The sequence below is a fragment of the Tyto alba genome, unplaced genomic scaffold, assembly GCF_018691265.1.
Source record: "Tyto alba isolate M040663 unplaced genomic scaffold, T.alba_DEE_v4.0 Super-Scaffold_39, whole genome shotgun sequence".
In the NCBI taxonomy this organism is placed as follows: Eukaryota; Metazoa; Chordata; class Aves; order Strigiformes; family Tytonidae; genus Tyto; species Tyto alba.
In genome coordinates, this window is record NW_024881314.1 from 5,265,852 (window position 1) to 5,286,649 (window position 20,798).

General features: G+C 36.9%; 1 protein-coding gene across 1 annotated transcript in view; it reads right to left on the reverse strand.

The window, feature by feature from the left end:
* Nucleotides 1–20,563, reverse strand: part of ANKFN1 (ankyrin repeat and fibronectin type III domain containing 1) — a 63,116-nt gene extending 42,553 nt beyond the window's left edge. Inside the window, exons 1-4 of the mRNA XM_033002593.2 lie at nt 20,372–20,563; nt 12,965–13,175; nt 8,197–8,391; nt 6,595–6,708 (exon numbers count right to left, since the gene is read on the reverse strand). Of these exons, the coding sequence (XP_032858484.2) occupies nt 6,595–6,708; nt 8,197–8,391; nt 12,965–13,175; nt 20,372–20,557 (706 nt within the window). The 5' untranslated portion in view covers nt 20,558–20,563. The remainder of the gene's footprint in view (nt 1–6,594; nt 6,709–8,196; nt 8,392–12,964; nt 13,176–20,371) is intronic.
* Between the last annotated feature and the right edge of the window lie 235 nt (nt 20,564–20,798).

Below are 20,798 nucleotides of genomic sequence, written 5' to 3' on the forward strand. Positions count from 1 at the left end.
ATTAGGGTGCTCATGTGTGAACCAGCTGGGTGTTCATTAGTAAATTAAATGGGTGCTCATGCATGAACTGATTGGGCGCTCATGCATGAATTGATTGGGTGTTCATGTGTGAACTAATTGGGCACTCATGCATGAAGACAGTAAACCTTGCAATTTATGCTTAATACATGAGCTGAGATCTTGAAGCAGATCCAAAGGCCTGATTCCAAATTTACATTCATTTATCATTTCTGTGGGTCAGTTCTGATTACTAGAACAGTATCAGGTTTTGGTTGGACAGGCAAACTGACTATGTTTTAGACCCTTTATGCCTGTAAATGGTCTAAAAAAAGTCCATGATAGACCGAAGAAGACTTCAGACAAAGCAGTGAGCAGGGAAGGGAAACTTTGCCACAGTCCCTTTGAGGACATTCTGGTTTTGTTTAAGTCTCCAGTGAGGAAGCATTCTCACACCCATGAATCAAAAGGTCTGCTAAATCAGGAATCCCCTTCAAGGCAGAAGCTGAAGGTCTTGAGTTCCAGTCCTGCCTCTGACAATAAGAAATTCACCTTTTCTATGCAATACCTATGAACTGGAATCTATAACACTTAGCCACATGCAAATAATTTTTAAAAACACTTACTAATTCTGTTAAGTCAAAGCAAATGTAAAAGATAAAGCAATGTCTAAAATTCATCAAGATCATGACATGAGCCTTTTTTCTTAGACACCAAAGGAAGACAAAACCAGAGCCTATATGTCCAGGTTTCCTCATAGCCATTCATCTTGTGCTGCTGTTCAAAATCCTTATAAAACACAAAGCAGGAGGAAACAATGACTGAATTGAGTAACTGGTGTGTCTGATCAACTACATTAGTTAATTACACCATCACTTAATACGTGATGCATGTTCAAAGGTGGTTTTAAATACATAGCAAACTTAAAAAATAGAAGTTCTTAAATTTTATGTTGTCCAACACATACTACAGACATTGACAGGAGCTAGAAATAGAAAGGTTTGTTTTAACATTTGTACATTTCTGTACTTGCTAGGCATAAAAATAGAAGTCAAATTGCACAGTCCTGTTAGCTACCAAAATGTAATGTGCAAATAAAGTACCCAGGAGACCTAATAAAATGCCATAAATGAACTACTGTAAAAAATATCAGACCACACCTATTCAGCAGGATAAATTCAAATGTCTTACAAAGAAATGTATTCTCTTTTCTTTTTATGGAGTAAGAACTGCTTTGGATAAAGAAAGAGCTTCAAAATATACAAAGAAACTTTGAATAATAAGTGAAAAGGGTTTCAAGATCAAGTTAAATGCAGAATGCTACTTAATTCCACTACAGACTGGAACAGGGTCAAGCAGTGACATAGAATCTACTTTAGAAATATGCATAGATGTTAATATTAAAACACCACATTTTCATACCTAAGATTCACTTCTATGAGCATCCATTTCCAAAACCAGGGTTCTTCTAAAAATCAGTGCAAACACAGGCTTGCTGTGTTCTACTCTGCCATGTGAACACTTAGGTGCCACCAAAGTGGGAAAAAAGCTGGAGATGTCATATATACGTATATATGTGTATGTGTATAAATATATATGTATTTAAGCCTTTGTGTAAGCTCTACCTATTAGACTAACCAAATCTGTCTGGAGTCAAGCCCACTGTACAGTACTAGAAGGATCACTGCACAAAACCTGCTATGGAACAAATTCAGACTTAATCAAACATGGCAGCTCAAGTATTGATAGACAGATCAAATGCATAATTACAAAACATACTGTATATGCTTTTGTACATGCTCACAGGGACAAGAAGCAGCCCATGCAAAATGATGATTATTTGGTTGTGAAAGGATTACCCCTGAGAGTAAAACATTCAGAATCACACAAAATTTGTAGATAGTTTTTGTAAAATCTTTGAGGTTTTCACACTGAAATGCTCAATCAAAAATTCCCATTGACACCGTGAGATATCAACTGAGAATCTCAAATACAGATTTTATTTGGCCTACAGAACATACCTCATACAGGTCCAACCTGGCAGGCTTCCTCATCCCATGATCTCAGGTGCTGACCCTTAACGAAAAGGCATGTCTGTTCATCCTTCAATTGAGTCTTCCAGTGATAACACCAACTTGCACCAGCCTCTCCTGGACAAGGGTATTTGCCTATAACCAACCCATTTCATGTGGCCATGTGATAGCAACATACTGTCACTAGGACTAAACATGCTAGGACTAGCATATCTAGCTAGGACTAAACCGCTTACTTAAAGACAATTTAAATTATTTTAATGCAAAAAATTCTGAAATGAACCACAAATTCCCTTGGAAGAAGGGAGGCAGGGAACAACCTTTTGTCAGAATTTAAGGAAAACATAACTCCTTCCCTGATATAACCTGACATGTTTTGTTTTTTTTTTAAGAGCTACACTGACATAGAAAATAAAAAAAAATCTTCTCTCCATCCAAGAGAAATCCTAGAAGGCAGCTGGGCAGTCCTGACAAACATGAAGTATTCTGATAAAATAACAAACTAAACAAAAAGGTAACACGGGCTAAAGTAGCCTAGACAGCTTAGTATCACTATCTGGAAAATAACTTGTCATCTAATTCCACAGCTCCATCCAAACAGAGAAAACATCAGCTCTGTTTGCTACATCAAACATGGCTCAGATTTTTTTCTTTCTTCCTCTCTCTTCAAACATAAATAGTTTCAGGCTCTTAAATAAATTAGCTTAACTTTGGTTATACAAGCTGTTTTATTTTTTCTCCAAAAGGGAATATAGATGTTTGTTTAAAAATTGTAAATTAAATATAAATGGAGATTTTCCATTGCATAGTGATCCTTTCCAGTAGGTAATGATCGGAGCTTTGTCCATTTTTCTTCCTTATCCTATACTTGGGGATCATAGCATTATTATGACTACTTCTGATAGGAAGTGAATGAAAAAAGGATTACACAATAAGAAGAGATTTACCTGTACTTATTCGCCATAAAAGCAAAATAATAATCATAATTAAAATGCACAGAAAATAAGTGCAACAAAATTACTTAACATTACTTATAACTTTGTTCTTTAAAAAAACGTGCTTCCTTAGTGTGTATGTGTTGTGTGGAACATGTGAACCCTAGAAAGGCTAATTAGTGAAAGACATCAGTTCTTAAAAGCCCTACAAGCACTTACCACTCAGCTCTATTGGGACTATTTCTAGGAATCAAGTGGTGCCTATCTGGATTATGTTGCTGCTGGGATTTTTTGCATCAAGACAGTTACAGTAGTGTAGCTCTGGGATAAAAATACATCATGCAGTAAAAATATAACAGTGTAAACAGAAGGTTCACCCTAGCTTCTGTGAGAGCCGACTGCTTCAAACTGTGGCAAGTTATTTTGTATGTTAGTGTGGAACATTTAGATTGTGTTTTTAGATGTAAAACTAAAGTGGATTTGAAGTACTTCCACAGTGGGATGTGAAATTTGGCTTTAGGGCATGATTAGCCAAGGGCAGGGGGGGTTTTCTTCTCAATATTACAGTGACACTTCACATCCTTCCTAAAACTGTCTGGGGTGAGGTATCTCTGGCTTTGAATCTTTCTCTAGCATGGAGCAGATTATTACGATGATTATTGATTTATGTCATGCCTGTCTGCTTCCAGCCTCAAAACACATTACTAAATTACAATATATATAGGAATCATTTCACATCAGCCACCACCACCCTGTAGCCTTCTCTGGAGGGAAACTGAAGGGAGCCATTAGGATGGTGCCTGCAACATTAAACAACAATCCAGGAGAGGAAGTAAAGAATACTCTGGCTTCTTAAGGCAATGGCTCAACAGAATGCAGTCACTGAACTGCCATCCAGCTGGGACACCAAAAGTCAATACCCATTCACCGTGTGTGGTTAAAATTAAATCTCCTAATGAAGTGAGATGGTTTTAGTGGTTAGAGAGTGAGTGCAAAGTATTATTCTCCTGTATTATTATTTGTAAGTTATACAGCTGTCAAGGGAAAAGATCACACACAGGAAAATAGCAGACAGATAACGTTCCAAGCCCAGTTTCTAAATGACATTTGGGCAAATAAAGCTTTCAAAAAATATGTTAAAAAAAAAAGATGACACCAAAAAAAGGAATTGGCAGTTTCTCACTGTTTTTAGGGAACTAATCTAAACTGAACAGAAGTGATATCAGTTTTTATCCCCTATAATTCAGGTCTGGATAAAAGAACATTATTAGCTTCTGTTAATGAGCAGGTATTCCCTAAACACTGCTGCAAATGCCTCTGAGTTTTAATTTGCTTAGGAAAAGACATGGTAAAGTATTGAGGGAATAAAAATGCTAGCAGTTTATTTTTGCCCCTGAATTAGCAAAATGCTTAGATAGTTTTCTAGATAGGAGGTTTACATATATCTGACTAAAAAGATTCTCACATAATGTTATCAAGCTCTCCTTTCAGGGCTAGTAATTGCTAGCTGGTTCTAATCATTCTTGCAAGTGATCATTTGAAAGGTTCATTTTATGACCCCTCAACCTAGCACAAAGAATCTCACTCCATAATGTAATAAACAATTCTACAACCAGTGCTTAATTAATTCCCGAAAGTCACCAAAAGGAGCTATTAATGATCTTTCTTTTTATCTAACCATAAATATGCAAGCCTCCTGGGATAAAGAATTTAAAAAGAACATTCTGGCAAAACTGTCAACTTCATAAAGCATAAAATGATCACCAGTGAGGGTAATTCAAAACATGACAGCAATGCTACCTAGTCTGATTAGAAAGTTAGGCCAGGTTGAATTAAATTTCTCTGAATTTTAAATTAAATTAAATACCAAAAAGAGGACAGAATTGACATGATGCAAAACTGACACAACCCAAATGAATACACAAGAGAAAAATACTACAACCTTCAGAAAATTATTTTTAAAATAAATTCTATTCGGGAATTTGCTTTACTGTGAAGATATCAACAATCAATATAAGTAGAGTGTGGAAAATATTTTAAGGTTGTTTAAAATATGTGTATTACAAAGAGCAGGCTGATATTTTCAGAGAACTTAAGTGTTTTAGGAGCCCAAGTATCATTTTCACAAGCAAATCAGGCAGTAGGAAGCCCTTAAATGAAATTTAGTTTCCTGGCAACCTAACCCATTGCTGAAAATTAGATTTAGGTTTCTAAAGGGCTTTGATGTTTTTGAAAATCACACTTCCTGCAGCACTGCACAGCTGACTAGGTGTAATACAGTAATTTACCCTTCCACTGAGACTATCGGGAATGGAATCACTTTGATGTCTTTAGTGATGTCTGTGAGGTTGGGTTTTTCCTTACACTGTAAAAAAATTTTTACTGGGCATAGCCAGTGATGACTGGAATCTCTGAGAAGAAGCAGGAGGAGGGAAGAGAGAATCTGCCTTTTCCAAAAAAACCTCATGCAGTCTTTTGGGTGCTTGTGTTTGATGTCAGTGGAGCCTGCGCACCAGCATGTCCCACCTTCAGAAGAGCTCCATGAGCTATTGAACCCTCGATGGACTGGGGCTTTCTCAGTCTCCCCTGTGACACCCACACATGGAAACACGAAATAAAGTGCTCCACAACACAGCCGCTATGGTTTTTGCTACGTGTATGGAAACCCAAGTTTCAGGTACCTCTCAAATGAGATTTTAATTAATACAAAGAAGTAAACACAACAGGAAGCATTAAGCGACACAGTGGAAAATAACTAAGAGGACTTTCAGGCTCCCCACTCCTTGACTCCCCTGGGCTGGGCAGAGAAGGCCTCAGATCTTCAGAACAGTGCTTTTCAGCCCCTTGACCTGTGGAAGGACTCGGGCTCCCACTGGAAGATAGGGGCTGTGGATTGTTGCTCTTAACACTGAAGAGCTTTTTCAAATGTTTTAGAAAACCTGGAAGTTCCTCTAAACAGTAAATTTTAAAATTTCTCATTTTTGCTCTAATCTTCAATAAAACTTTTTTTTTTTTTTTTAAAATGTTGGAATTTCCTGTGGAACAGAAATTCTGTTTTAAAACCATTTCTATTCAACAGCACTATTCAGATGGAAGCATTTTCCTATTCATTCTACTTTGCAACTAAACAGTGCCCCCCCAAATGTATTGCTCTTCCAAAAACGATGTGGCAGCCCTGGAATAGCTAATTAGTTGGGCTGTATGATGCCTCTGCCAAAAGTTTCAGCTTCTAGAGGCATTCCTTTAAGGAACGGTGATGTGGGTTTGGCATTTACAAGGATACACATGGTTTCAGGAGCCCACAGGCACCAAAAGTTAGCTTGTGTTTTATAACTGCTCATCTCAACCCAGTCATTGAGCCGATGTCCTAACCACAGTGAGTCAGGCAAACTTCTTCAAAGCACTCATGGAGAAAGCTTTTGGTTAATTTATTTTTCTTTTTAAATAAAATTTGTCTTTAGGGGATCTTTTAAGAAAATTCCACTTCTACAGCTATTAACTAGGAAAATAATAAAATTGAAACATTACTGGCATTATAATATAATCGCTTGTAGATAAATACTTTTGTCACTTAGCCCTCAAATTTTTGCACATTGTTAAGGTAAATGAAAGATGTCTAAATCCAGTACCTTTATACTTGGTCACCACAGCTGAGTTGACACTCAGAGGTTCTTGGAAGGTGACAGTGAGTGATGTACTGCTTGTTACCATGAGACAGACATTGGTTGGCGCCTCAGGGGCTCCTGGGAGAGAAGAGAAAACATCAGCTCTTCAGCACAACAAATCCTATTCAAACAATGTTTCTGAGTCTTCAAAGAACCCACTGAAAATCACCCTGCAATTGTGAGCTTTGGGGTGTAGGTGTTTGTGTTCTCTGCCTTTTGAGCATTTTAATTAGTGCCCCTGCTAACAATATCCTGCAGACACCATTTGTTTCTATCATGGTTTTTGGCTCCTTTCAGTTAAAAATATCTTCCTGCATATATGTAACCCAATAAAACAGATTCATGCTAATTATGTCAATGAAAAGCCCCTATAAATCTCTTGGGGTGGTTAGGAGGAGAGGAGAAAGGACAAAACCACAAAGAGCTAATTAAACCTTTATGGTTTCACTAACAAACTCAAATTTATCAAATAACAGAAAACATTTTTACATTATTGTGATTCAGAAATTGCAAATTCCACAAATGTTTCAGTGTAGTAGTTCCAAAATATAGTTGTCAGTTGAGGCATAGCATTTTATTTATTTATTTTAAAAGCTTAATTCACAGAATATCAATCAGATTCAATTCAAAAATCAAACACAAAATGTCATGACTTATTGCTGGCATTGATTTAAAAAAATCATCCTATTAACTTACACTAGTGCTGTATTTCCTGTATTTAGTATCTAATACAAGGAGCACTGCATCTGTCTTGAAGAAGTAATCTTAGAATACAATAAATCTGAGAAAATTATTTGTAAGTGCATTTATATAAAGATGGTTGTAAAAATGTTAATGACAATGATTATATTTCATTGAGTAGGATGCAGCTAAAAGATCTACACGTGAAACATTTCAGCCCTCTTTATTCCTTCCCTTGGACCCAAATTCACATTTACTTTGGGCACAGACTCGCTTGTACAACTGTTTAAAGTGATCCAATCTGTGACTATGCTGATGAAATGTTATACGTGGCTGCCAAAATTAAGATTGTTTTCACAATTTTTATATGTAAAAAGAAATTCCAATCAAATGTTTAGAGCAACTCCATTCTTCTAAAACAGAATACATTTTAAAAAAATAAATTCAAATTACAACAGAAAAAAAGGCCAATGTCCCCATTCCTCTTCCTCCCTGCTCATATATTGTTTTCTAATCTTCTGTTTTTAAACTCTGAGCACATTAAATGAGATCCAGGAGTAAATATAGAGAGAAATAAACAGGACAGAATCATTAGATTCTGAACCAAGAGTTTGGAGGTGTCAACTTTGTGCAGCCCACTCCTAAAGGACCTATGTGCTTGTTGTTCTCAGATATTCAGTCCTCTATTGCTCTAACATCAATTTCTGTCTTATTCCTGAGAAGGCCATTTAGTCATATGCCTCAGTTTTCCCGCCCTAACATTTGTCTGCTTCACAGCAGTGCTGTGAGGATCAGTTAGTGAGAGCACCTTTGCTCAACAGAGGCAGAGTGTTCTCAGTTGCAGAGTTATTGACTTGAATTTTGCAACTACTTTCTTCTACTTACTAGCATGCTCGTAGCCTGCCTTCATGCGCTTGTATAGCCTGTATCTCCATTCCCATGCTTTTAGTTGCTTCTCTTTTTCTGTGTTGTCTGTACCAAGGCCTTCATTCATCACTTGTGCAGACAATTCAGTAACTCGCTGCTGTGCTTCCTGGACCAATGTACTCAGATGCACTGACCTGCTTTCCATGTTAACAACTACCAAGAAAAGGGAAAAGTAAGTAATTGCTTGGTGGATTTATGTGATAAAATTCTGGCCTTACGCATTCCAGTATAACACATGTAAGGTCAAATCCTTGAACACTCTGCCTTCCAGTAGTTACCTTGTTAACAGGTGGATTAGAGCACGCCAATTTATTCCACTTAAGGATCTGGCCACTTAAATGGGATTAATGACATGAATAAATTGAGCATATTATATCTTTCAATGTTCCTCATATGCTTAAAAACGTCTTAATTAGACTGAAATTGCATATATGTTTTAAGTTCATGGAATATTAAAAACAAACTAAAATAAGAAAGCATTTGGTTTCTATCCAACCCCTACTTTGCCATAATATCATAAGCTTTCATAGAAAAATAGAAGGTTGTACTCATTATAAACACATACAATATATAAATCTCTAGAAGCAAAGAGAAATCTAACTGGTAAACCTAAGAATGAGAGTTTTGTGCCTAAGGGCCCATGGCTGGTATAGAATGGATCTCTTTCCAGATTTTATTTGTGGCATAGTTTTGCCCATGTTAATATCTAATTAGTCCTCTGACAGACTGGACAGATAGGGAGCAGCTTGACACATAGAGATTTTGTTTTTCTCCTGTGCTCAGAATAATTTTAATATGACGTTTAGCAGTTTAGGTTGCCTGTGTGAACTACTGCATGCTACATAAAGGTGAAAATGAAGATCACATAGGTTACAGACTAAAATAGGTTTGATTTTAGCCCAAGTACACAAGACTACCCTAAACCAGCCCCTTGATTTTACAGTGAAATGTGTTGAATCTAGCCCTATTTTCAGAAATGTTCTTAGCTTGAAATTATTCAAACTACTTGCAGTTTAGAAAATACAACTTGTAAAGGTGCTTAAGCTGGAGACAAATGCAACCAATGATCTGATGTTCAATATGCAGGGAATGGTGTACAGGAGAAGGAATTCTGAAATCACAGAAAATAATTTTTATCCGGTGCCTGGTATTATTGCAGAAGAGCTCTGAGACAGTCTTAATTTAAAAGGCCCCTATTTACCAAAAACACTGCCCTAGCACAAGCAGCTACTTTTAGCAATGATGGGGAGTCACTATGTAGGGACAGCCAGGCTCTTGGTTTCCCTAAGGTTTTTACAGGAACAGCATGTCTCTTGCACAGGAGGCACTGATCATTCAGTTGCATAAGCCAGGAGCTGTAGACCTTTCTGGAAACATCAAACTGTACCATATAAAGGACCAAGACTGACAGGTTTTTGACATCAAATCACCACATGAGCAAAGACGTCTGCACATATGAATGTGTTATTCCTAAACTGGAATCAGAGGATTATGGGACAAATCAGATTGGAAAGGACGTTCTCTACTCCAACCTTCTTGTGCCAAACAGTCAGCTATGAGGTCAGACCAAGTTACTGAGGGCATTACCCAGTCTGGTCTTGAAAACTTCCCAGGATGAAGGCTTTACAACAACTCTGGGCAACCTGTTCCACTGCTTTGCTGTCCTTATGGTGAAAAAGGTGTTTGTTTTATCCAGTCTGAACCTCTCATTTTAACTTTTGCCCTGTGTCTTTCATAACAGTATCACATTGAAGTTTATCAGTCTAAGAATAACCCTACATACTAATGTGAAAAGTGCCACGGGATCTTTAAAGATCTCTCCACAGGAGGAGAACAAAAAATTACTCAATGCCTCTGACATCCAAAAGGTTGTTTCTGAAGTATGTTTGTCTCAAAAAAAGACTTTGGAAAAAAAAAAAAAAGACTGCTTTCAGAAATTGGCTTGAGGCCATCCTTCTTGAAGTTTGATCATTCTTCATATGGACATCAGAGACACATGGCCAGGCTTACTGGAATTTGCTGGTCTCCTCAGAACTGCCTGTTTACTGGGAGGCCAAAGGTGATACGGTTTCCTGGATCCATGCCTACAATAAGCATGCAACACGTCTGATAGCACAACAGGACCGAGGAAGGAGATTTTATCTGCCAGAACTTTAGGTGATTGAGAATTGGCATTAGTTCAAGTTCTCACTAAGGATCTGGCTCTATCTGTTTAATCAAGATTCTGATGCACAGTTGTCAGGTCTTGGAAATGTGTCCAATCAGCCACTGGAAATTTTAATCTTATTTTTATTTGGGTTCACAGGAACAAGCCAAGACAAACTGTGAGTATATGACGAATAAGAGTAACTGAAAAGATAACACAGTGGGCTTTGCTTCCTCCCCAGCTAAATTAATATTTTAAATGCTGTACTCTCTGATCTTTCTCTGTTTTTAAGAGATGTTGGGTTTATGTTAAAATTTATACAGTCTGAGCTCCATGTGGAAATGAAGATCGTAGTTTTACTTTCTATTGCTTTATCTGCCGTGGTTCCTATTCCAGGCAGAAATCCAGGTGATACAGATGGAAGCTATCTGTTCTCCAGATCCTCTTTTCTACAGCATTAAGTTAGGTGCTATAGTGAGATTTCAGCTAGATCACTACAGTGCATATAATGGAAGAGCAAGAGTTTTCTCTGTAGGAAGCTTTCTGTGTGCACTTGGAATGGGGAATTCCTCTACCTTGCAGTCTCCTAGATCTGTGCATCTGCCCTACACATCTCCAATCAGATTAAGAGGTGCTTGTGTCCTGTCTCAAAATCGGGGTGAGTCAGAATTTTACTTTGAAATCCCCTCCCACTCAGCCTGGGGAAGCCTTACTTGACTACCCACTATAGAGAGAAGAAAATGCTCCCGCTGGGTGCTGGATCATGTTTTTGCAGCCCTGAGATCATACAAACAGAATGGATTTCATTCTAACAGTGTTGGTTAAGTACAGAAAGCGAAGCAGGCGGCTAGAGAAAATAGAAAGTGACTGCTATCAGTTCCACAAGAATGAAGCCACATACAAAGATGCTGTGAACCTTTGTTTTGGGTGCTGGAAATAACTTTTTGCAATTTGCTCTCAAGTAGCAAATATAAACTCTTAAGGTAAAAAAACCCAAAACAAATTTATTGAGAATGCTTCATCCATTATTTCAATCAGAAAAACTAAAAATCAAGATAAGTGAAGTGGAAATTTGGTGGGTATATTTTGAAATGGAAATGAGGTGGTTATATATTCATATTCTCTGTGTTCATAGGCATGTTTGCATTAATTACAGGAAATGAATACTAATTTATGATTGCCCCTGCTCGCCATCAGACTGCATTTATTTACAGATGAGGTCAATGAAAAATTAGTTTAGTCTTTTTTACTGCTGTTTAGAACACTCAAGACTGTGTTTTCCTCTAGATTTGTCATGGTTAATGAATGTTGCTTCAGCAGTCAATCATGTACTCTAAATGCTGTCACACTTTTTTTTTAAAGCCTCAGTCATGAACCATGACAGAAAAATAAACAAATAAATATAAAACTAAAAAACTCTTTTCACTGAGCAGCTACACTATGCAAAAATCTCCAGGGAAGGTTAAAGGAGGCCAGAATAAATGATAATATAAGTGCTGTGGACATAGAAAAGCAATAAAGGTGTACCAACACTGAGGGTCTGGCAAAAAAACTCAACACACACACGCACATGCACACACACTCTCCAGTGAAAAAACTGGCAATGTTAGTAGCCTCAAGGTGCAATTTCCTGGAGCACCGAGATTGACATGCCAGCACTAAATGTTGTTAATTTAACTAACTTCAAATTAATGGCAGAGTCTGCAGTGGCCGAACCCCTCAAACACAGTCTCATTATAGCCTTGCTGGGAATGTCCTAAATATAGGCATTGACAGTTTAAAACAAATTCGCATACATTGGTGTATTTTTAGACACAAGTAAGGCGTCAGAGTTTGTGTCATGGTGTACAGTTGATTAATTGGGTTGGTAAGTCACCCTCCAACCCACAAATTGTGCATAAAAATGCCCATGAAGGAATACAAAGGAGTTTTATAACTACAATATGTAGTTATAAGCAATATTGGCATTTCAGTAAAGGTAGAAGGTCTGGTTTGTGTTTAGATTTTCTCTGGTTCTGTAGAACTTTGGAATTCTCATTTACATAGGATTTTAGGCTATTTGAAGACTAGGAGTGAGGAGTCTGTGGCTAATGGAAATGATAGATTTCAACACAACCAGTCTCCTGAAGGCAGCATAGCCAAAATCAAAAGGATAATCAAAATAAACCAAAGTCTAGACAACCCATCATCCTTTCATTTTTTGATGAGAAATTCCATATTTCAGACCATGATCTTTGAATCACTCAGTTCCTGTTTCCATATTTTTAAAGATTTTTTTTCCTCATTATTAACTGAGTATTAACTCAGCTGCCCAGTGTTAATCACATTAGAAGATCAACCTGATTCATCAGTTGGTGTATCTGACATAGAGAACAAAAAAGATCTACTGAGCACACATTCAACAAGCAGACAGTGCTGCAAATGTCCTCCAGCACTATGGCACTGTTGCTGGTATTATCATCTTTATGATAAGACTAGTCAATTTTTGTGTGTAATGTAATTAATTAATTTCCCCAAACAACAGCAAACCTAATCTACAGGCAATTATCTAAGTCAATTCAATTTGTGTTCTTTACTTACAGTGTGGGCTTTCCTTTGCCCCAACGTGTAGAAGGGTCCTAGCAATAGGGACGTTGTTTGTCAAAATGGCAATATCCAAAGGAGTTAGTCCCTCACTGTTTGGAGTGTTCAGGTCCAGTTCCTCCAGTGTGTATTGATACAGAAGAATCTGAACAGCATCCAGATCTTGCTGTTCTACGGCCTCAAACATAGCTTCATTGCACTGAAAATTCTGTGTATCAATAAAAACAGAAATTCTGTAAAACTTTTCAAATGTCAGTGTTTTAAAAATAAATTGAGAAAATTTGTCTTTTTGGAGATCGCTGTACAATATTGATCCTCCAGCCCCAGCTTAGGTTCAGATAGAAACATGAAAATTGCAGCAAATCTGCACTTGCTCTGCCTCTGGACTTGCTTCAGGTCTGAGAGAAGAGTCAAGTGAGGTTCATACCCATACAAAACAAACCCATACTTATTTAGACATCTGTCCTGTAATCAAACTATATAATCAATATTATATGTTTTCAGTATGAAACTGGATGAAAGACTGATTTTGGCAGAGTCTTGGACTACTCAATTTTTCAAACTCAAAATTTAAAGTAAAAATCTACAAGCTCAGGTGATCAAAAACTAAACCAAACAAGATACTCTGGGCTCCAGTGTGAGCTACTAAGTACTGTTCATGGAAACACTTTGGTCATTTCTAGGTGCTCACATTTTTGCATTTAACTCGTAACTAGAATTAGCTTTGAAATGTATAGTCCTTAAATAAAGAAGTAGAAATGAGACTGAAAAAATTGGCTAGTCCAGTGTGCACATCCAGGAAGTGATGTGTCTGAACGGCAGAGAACACACTCATCCAAAACCAAGAACATACATGGCACCAACTCTCAAACAGGGAAAACCACTAAACCTTTTCCTTGCCAATGTCAAGGAGATAAAAGAATGGTATAATACAAAGAAACCTATAATTTCTTAATTGAGTCGGGGAGAAGCAGGTGCAGGAGAATAGCATGGCCTGCAGGTTTCTGTTATGAGAACATCCTTTTGGAGCCAACAGTAATGACATGTTATTTGGCAAAATTCTTTAAATTTTTTCCCAGTGTCCCATTGCCATAATTACCCAATAGGGTTTTTTGCCTCTTAAGAATGAATTAGAAGAATCAAGAGGCCCAGCTAAGCAAGGAGGGCTCAGCATGGGGACACATAAAGGAACTGAGATCTACATAGATGCATTGTGCCAACTAGAATACTAAAGAAATGCAGACATAAGAGAGCAAGTGATCCAGATACATGATGTAATCTAACTGAAATCCACATGGAGGAAACACAGATAAAATTCTTAAATAATGACGTATTATTTATTATGTAAAATAAATATTGAATTGAAACCATCTTCTAATATGATTAGAAATTAGTATTTCAGCTACATCAAAACTTCATTTTCTTTTTTAAATTGATATATTTTTATTTGGCATACCCCTGTCCAAGTTTTGCTCTCAGTGAAACTACACTTTCTGAAAGAGCACTGATCTGTCGGAACATCTTTTGCCTCCTCCTAAAACACATAAACTAATGGTTTGCAAGCAGTTATGAAAAATAGAGTCCACAGTTACACCTTGAAATTCGATCATTTCTACAGTTTTTTTTCAGTTGTGCTTGAAGTTAAAAGTGTCTTCAGAAATTCTCAGGCCTGACAGAGATCTTCCAGTCTACCGTTTTCCATGTGAAGTATTGGTACCACGCTAAGAAATTGTAAAGATGATGCTATCTTAGAGTTTTAATATTGACACCACCTATGCTGAGTGTTAGGGATCAGCAGAATGAGAAGATAGATGTACATAAGATGAGCTTTACCCAAAATCGTCAATACAGAGAAATGAGATACTTATGTCAAATGACTATCTGAGGATGAGATGAACTATACAGCAATAAAGTAAATCTAGGAGAGTAGTGCCGACTTGGGAATCTGCCTTTTAGACACTTAAATACAGAAGATAGCTCATGCTGGAGAAATATTTTTTCTGTACATTTCCATGCAGAATAAGAGACATTACTTAAACAAGTGCATCATCAAAATGGATCTACTGTCAAATTCTTATTCTTGGATTCTTCTCTAGATTGTAAGATTCAGATTTAATTTCATTATCAAAATCCTAGATCATACTTCAGTGTTAGATGTAAGAGAATGATCTCAGAAAAAATTGAATGGCAAACAGTTAGATTTACCATTCTTTACCTACCTCTCTGTTCAAGGCAAAAACTTGTCTTTAAGGACATATATCATTAGAGAGGGCACATCTCCAGCAAATTTTAGAAGAGAAGCCAGGACATATTTATCTCATGATAAGGTAAAACTTAAAAATGACAGAAATTTTTACTGCAGTGTAGCAACATTTCTTTTCATTCCAGTAGCTCCACACATCTGCTGTCTTGCTTATATAACATCTTATCATCCTGAAATCAGAGATCTTACTCTTATTCTGGCATTTTGTCCCTACCTTGAAGTGATGAAGTTCTCTGGCTAGAAATTAAAAGAATTTAAATTAATTTTAATTATAATTACAAAATATTTAAATTAATGGTATGATTCTGATACATGCTATATGTCATCAACTCTCACTCAAATCAATTATATTAATTTAACAGCTGTATGTCACTGTACTATGTACTCAGAATTAACATAATTAGATCATTTATATTCCATCTAGAGGAAAAAAAAAAAGCTGTGCTACTTTTCTTTTTGAAACTTCATTATTTTGAATGCAGAACTGTGAACTGGTAGACTGTTTTTCATATAAATTATTAGAAATGCAAAATATATTTACCAATTCTCCAAAAATATATATCAACATTCCAAAAAGCATTAATTTCATCACAGTTTACACCCATTTCAAATTCTTTTTCTACTGATTTCGGAACTTCCTCTATACTGTTGTTCATGGGAATAGAGCATCAGAAACATCTGCTTTTGATCCAATCAGAGAACAAAAAAAAATCATGTTACTCTTGTAACTGATAACAGCTAGGAAAATCTACTTATTTAACAGTAAATTATAAAGAGCTTACTACAAAGGGAATTGGTTGAAGCAAACTGAATTACTACATTAGTTTCCATTTCTTTTAGTTAAGCTCATTTTAGGAAACACTAGTTAACAATCTGATAGCAGAACAAAAAGGTACAGCTGATGATTTTACTCAATGACATGCTTGTGGTGCTCACTTAGGACAGGAGACTAGATATTTCTGAGTTCATGTTTCCACTTCTGTGGCACTGCGTGCATACATGGTTTTCCCCTTTTCTGAAATCAGAATAGTCATTCTCTTTTAATTGACTTTATGTATGTGCATAAAAGTTAAATGAGTTAGCATTTGAAGAGTGCTACCCTAAGAGCTCAATACCATTATTTGACTTTAATTTCAATTTTGTGTGAAATTCAATAAATCTTGTACTACATCTCAGGAATTTCTTGTGTTATATAAAAATAAAAAATCCCGGTTACATAATAATAAAAAAAAGATGGCTAATTCCAGTATTACAGCTGAAATCAACTCAATGTTATGGCTGACAAAAGCATTTGGCCCTTTTCAAACATATATAAACACGTGCACTTTAACAGATTTTACCTACCTGAATGATTATTGTAGAATTACTTTAAAAACTTTGATTTGAATTATTATTGATTCATTTATCAACATTTAGACCTGCCTACATGCCCTTGAAAATACATATTTAGATTTTTGCTTGCCAAATACAATACCTAAAGTATTTGTGAAATTTTGGCCTTAAATAAGTTGCCGAACAGGATCTAAGCACATGCTTATGTTAATTCCTCATAAATGCTCTTGACAGCTAATCTGTTGGTGAGAATGCTTCACCAAAAGGCAAAAATTAAAAACTAATTTATCTTTCTTCATTTCATTAGAAATCACATTGAAAAAGTTGCACTGATATAAACAAGAAACAGAACACAAATTTTATAAGCTACTTCATCCAATCTAAAGAATTATGAGACCAAATTGCAAATAGCAGGTTTTCCAAATGAACAATTCAGGCTGAAATATGTTGGCAAGTCTCGTAACTTCAAAGAGTGTAAAAACACAGGAACTGTGATATGGTTTTTCTAACTGGGTATATATGTATTCTTCATCTACAGAGCAATGCACATTTAACCATGCTACATCTATTTCAGTCAAAAAATATCCTGGTGAGGCAGACAAATATGTACCACATTTTCAGCCGTGAGAGTAAATTGTCTCGTTTGGAAGTCTGCATTGAGCCCAGCTCTCCAAGTCCAGAAAAACATTCTACACACCTGACCAACTCTTCCCCAACTATTTGCTTTCACACAGAAAACCAGAATATATTTGAAGATTATATATTTTTCTGCAAAAAGCTGATCACATTCTGTGTAAAAGACTCTTTAGTATCGCAGCGTTATTCAGACATCTGCAGCCCAAGGGTAAGAAATTCAAATAAGGCTAAGAGATAGTATCTTTAGACCCAAGTGCTCAATTTTAGTCCAGCTGGTATTGTCACAAATACTAAAAAAAGCCTTCTGATTTCTGTCTCCGTTTACATTTACCAGATAACTTTCTTCTGCTCTGAAAAGACAAAACCATTGAATTCAAAGAGAAAACTGAATCACATTTACAAGTGATCAGGTAAAGTTTAAGAGCAGTTTTTACATTACTTTTTCATTAACTCAGTCCTGCAGCCTCAAATCATTAGCTAGACAGCTGTGCTATGTGATTAATTTATTTAGGTGTTACTCTGATGCACAAATGTATATACTGAAAAGGACCACAGTATTGCTTTGCAGTAAGTAATAACCATGTTCCAGTAAGTGATTCAGTGCTGGAGTGTTTAGTAATGCAATCTTATGCAGCTTAATTAAAATGAAGTGCCCCTTTCAAGATATTTGCTCTAGGTTTGACTGAAAAAGTCCACTATGTGCTACTGGAGTTGGAAAAAATGTTAAAGTAGTTTCTGCAAAGACTTGTTTTGATAAACAGGAGTTCAAGAATAAAGCTATTTTGGGACATTGCTATGTCTGCAGCAAGACAACAATTTACTGAATGGAAAGTGTTGCACAGCAAGAGAGAATGGAAAGAAAACTCTTCACTAGCCAAAGCTGAGAGAAAACAAATTCTAACAAATGTTGTTCACTTCTCTGGAGACATGATTTTAGTCATTGACTTAACTCTGCAGCACAGAAACTCAATGATTAGAAAATACATCAGCTAGTGACTCGACCTGGAATATTTCCACCCCTTCCCTGATGGTTTCCTTGCTATTTATTTCTTGGGAAAACTGTGAAAACAACAGACAGAATGGATAAAATGGGATCCAAAGCCTTTTGAGTTTGGTGGGAGTCTGTTGACTGACTGCTACGGACACCAGCTCAGAACCCAGACTGATAATACCTAGAGGTACCAGTGCTCACTGTAGGTCAGCAGTGACAAAAGCTGTATCACTCCCATGACAGTGTAGTGGGAAAAAAAGGTAGTGCAAGAAAGTCTACATCCCATTAAACCACCATCCACATCACAATGTAAAATTGAGTCTCCTAATCACAGCTACTGATTGAATAGGCACTCCCACCACCTGACAGATCTGGACTGAAAAGACAGAGAAGTGAGCTTCTAAGAAATTAGCTCTGTGGATAGCAGAAGACTTGAGCCTCAGCAGCAGTACACTGGCCCTCAATCTTTGGGCTGTGTTCATTTGCAATTTCTCTTCTCATTAGTTTAGTATGACGGAAGACCCCATATTTGAAGGAATATGTAATTTGAAGTGCATTTTTTAGAGAAACACTGATCAGAGGATCGGCTAACAAACTGGCATTCATTCAGTCTGCGCTGGCATGGTCTCCAGCACTAGTTTATCCTCTTCTCTTTCACTCGCTTAGTCACACACAAGCTTGCAATTGGAAAGAAAAAGGCAAGAAAAGATAGTGACTACAAGTCCACCTAAAGAACCTTTTCCCACAGTTCATACTTAAAGGCCCAAATTCAAATGTTCCCTACAAACTGAAAGCATCTGGAAACCCACTCCTCAAAAGCACAGCTGCTGGCTGCTGTGCAAAGGCTGCCCTCCAGCTAGCAAGCCGTGTTTGAGTTTCAGGCTTCTCCTTCTGTAAAACAAAATCTATTGGTTCTGACAGAGCTGAGAGGAAGGAGCCATGATCCCCTGCTTCCTTCAGATCATAGTCTTTCCTCACAGGAGAGAGACAACAGTCTCTTGACTTTCCAATGCACTAGAGCAACATTTCAGCTTAGCTCTTCCATGGGGTATGCACGAGTCCTCTGACTTCAAGGAAGGAGTGATCTTAGCAAATAGGATCACGGAATGATTTAAAAATTATTTTCAATTCTTGCCTTGATTCATAGAAATTGTCTCATATGTAACAAAGATTTGTGAGTGCTAAAGGAATCTAGAATGTGCTTTTTCTTGTGGCAAAATGTAATATTTTTATTATCTGGCCTAATCATATCCAGAGTTTATTCCTGCCCTGTGCTAAGTGTCTGCCTTAGTGCAGCAGAATAATGGTTCTCAGAGGTGTCACCTGGCATATTCACAGACACAGTTACAAGTCATTGCTCTTCCAAAGTGGGGAAGAACTCTTTCCTTCAAAATAAGTCAAAGAAGTTGATGGATATGTCTGTTCTTCCTACTTATGGAAAAGGAGAAATTATTTTTTTTTGGCAATATCAACAACAGGTTCATCTTACTCCAGCAAATATAAAAGATTCTGCTGTGCCCTGAATTTACACTGTGCTACTATTTCAAGGACAGAATCCATTCTTCAAAATGTATGTGCTGGAGGTTGTGTAACTTCATCAGCACTGGCATAAATAAGAGCACTTGTGAGTGTCAAATCCAGCAGGTGCTTATATGCTTTCCTGTACTGGCACCAAGTGCTCGGCTGTGTTCTGTGACGGGGTAGGGTACCCAGGCCAGACTTTCATGTGTGATCTCCTGTTTCCATCGTCCTGTCTAGTGACCATCACCACCGTCTGTGAACAACCTTGCATTTATCTGTCACAGCAAATAATTTCCAGTTGCTCTGTTGTTTGGAAAAGTGGGAATTTCTATTACGCTCATCTTCAGTTTTCTCAAAAAACTTTTTCTTAATTTCTTGTAAGAGAAACACTTCTGTGTATATATCTAATCCACATTTTGTCACATTAATGGCAAGTTAAGACCTTAGAGTATCATCACTTGAGTTAGGTAGATTTTCTTTAGCTTTTAAGAAGGTCAGACTTTATTTTGACAGAGAATCATAAATGGTAAGTTTGGGAAGAGTGTACAGCACTTGTCAGGGAACAAAGTGAGATGATGAAAATTATACAGATTAAAAGTAAACTGATTAAGGAGATTAATAGGACAGTAAACTTACAATTTGCTAAATATAAAATAATTACCATTGAGGTCTTACGGAGACTGAGCCGGTCAGATCGAGCTCTGAAATATGCTTCATCAAAGGATGTATGACTCCCCTTAAGCTTCTCTGACAGGTTCCGATATAATCGCTTTGCAGCATTTGGAGAGGATGGCACACTGTTCTTTTTAGTCTGGAGGAGACTTAAATTATGCATTTGCTGTGTCATTTTCAGCTAGTAGTTTCTAGAAGAAAAACAACAGCTGTTTAACAAGTTTTTGCTACACTAACATTATTGATCAGAACTGTATAATTGAAAGGCACATTGCAAGACATCTGTGGCAAAAATCACTTTCATGCACACAGTTTTTGAACACCCAGGAGCCCGTTTTGGGGCTTTTTCAACGTCAAATTGCTATTTATGGAATTCGTCCCATGGATATCTATGGGGAAGGAGAATAAGGATGGAA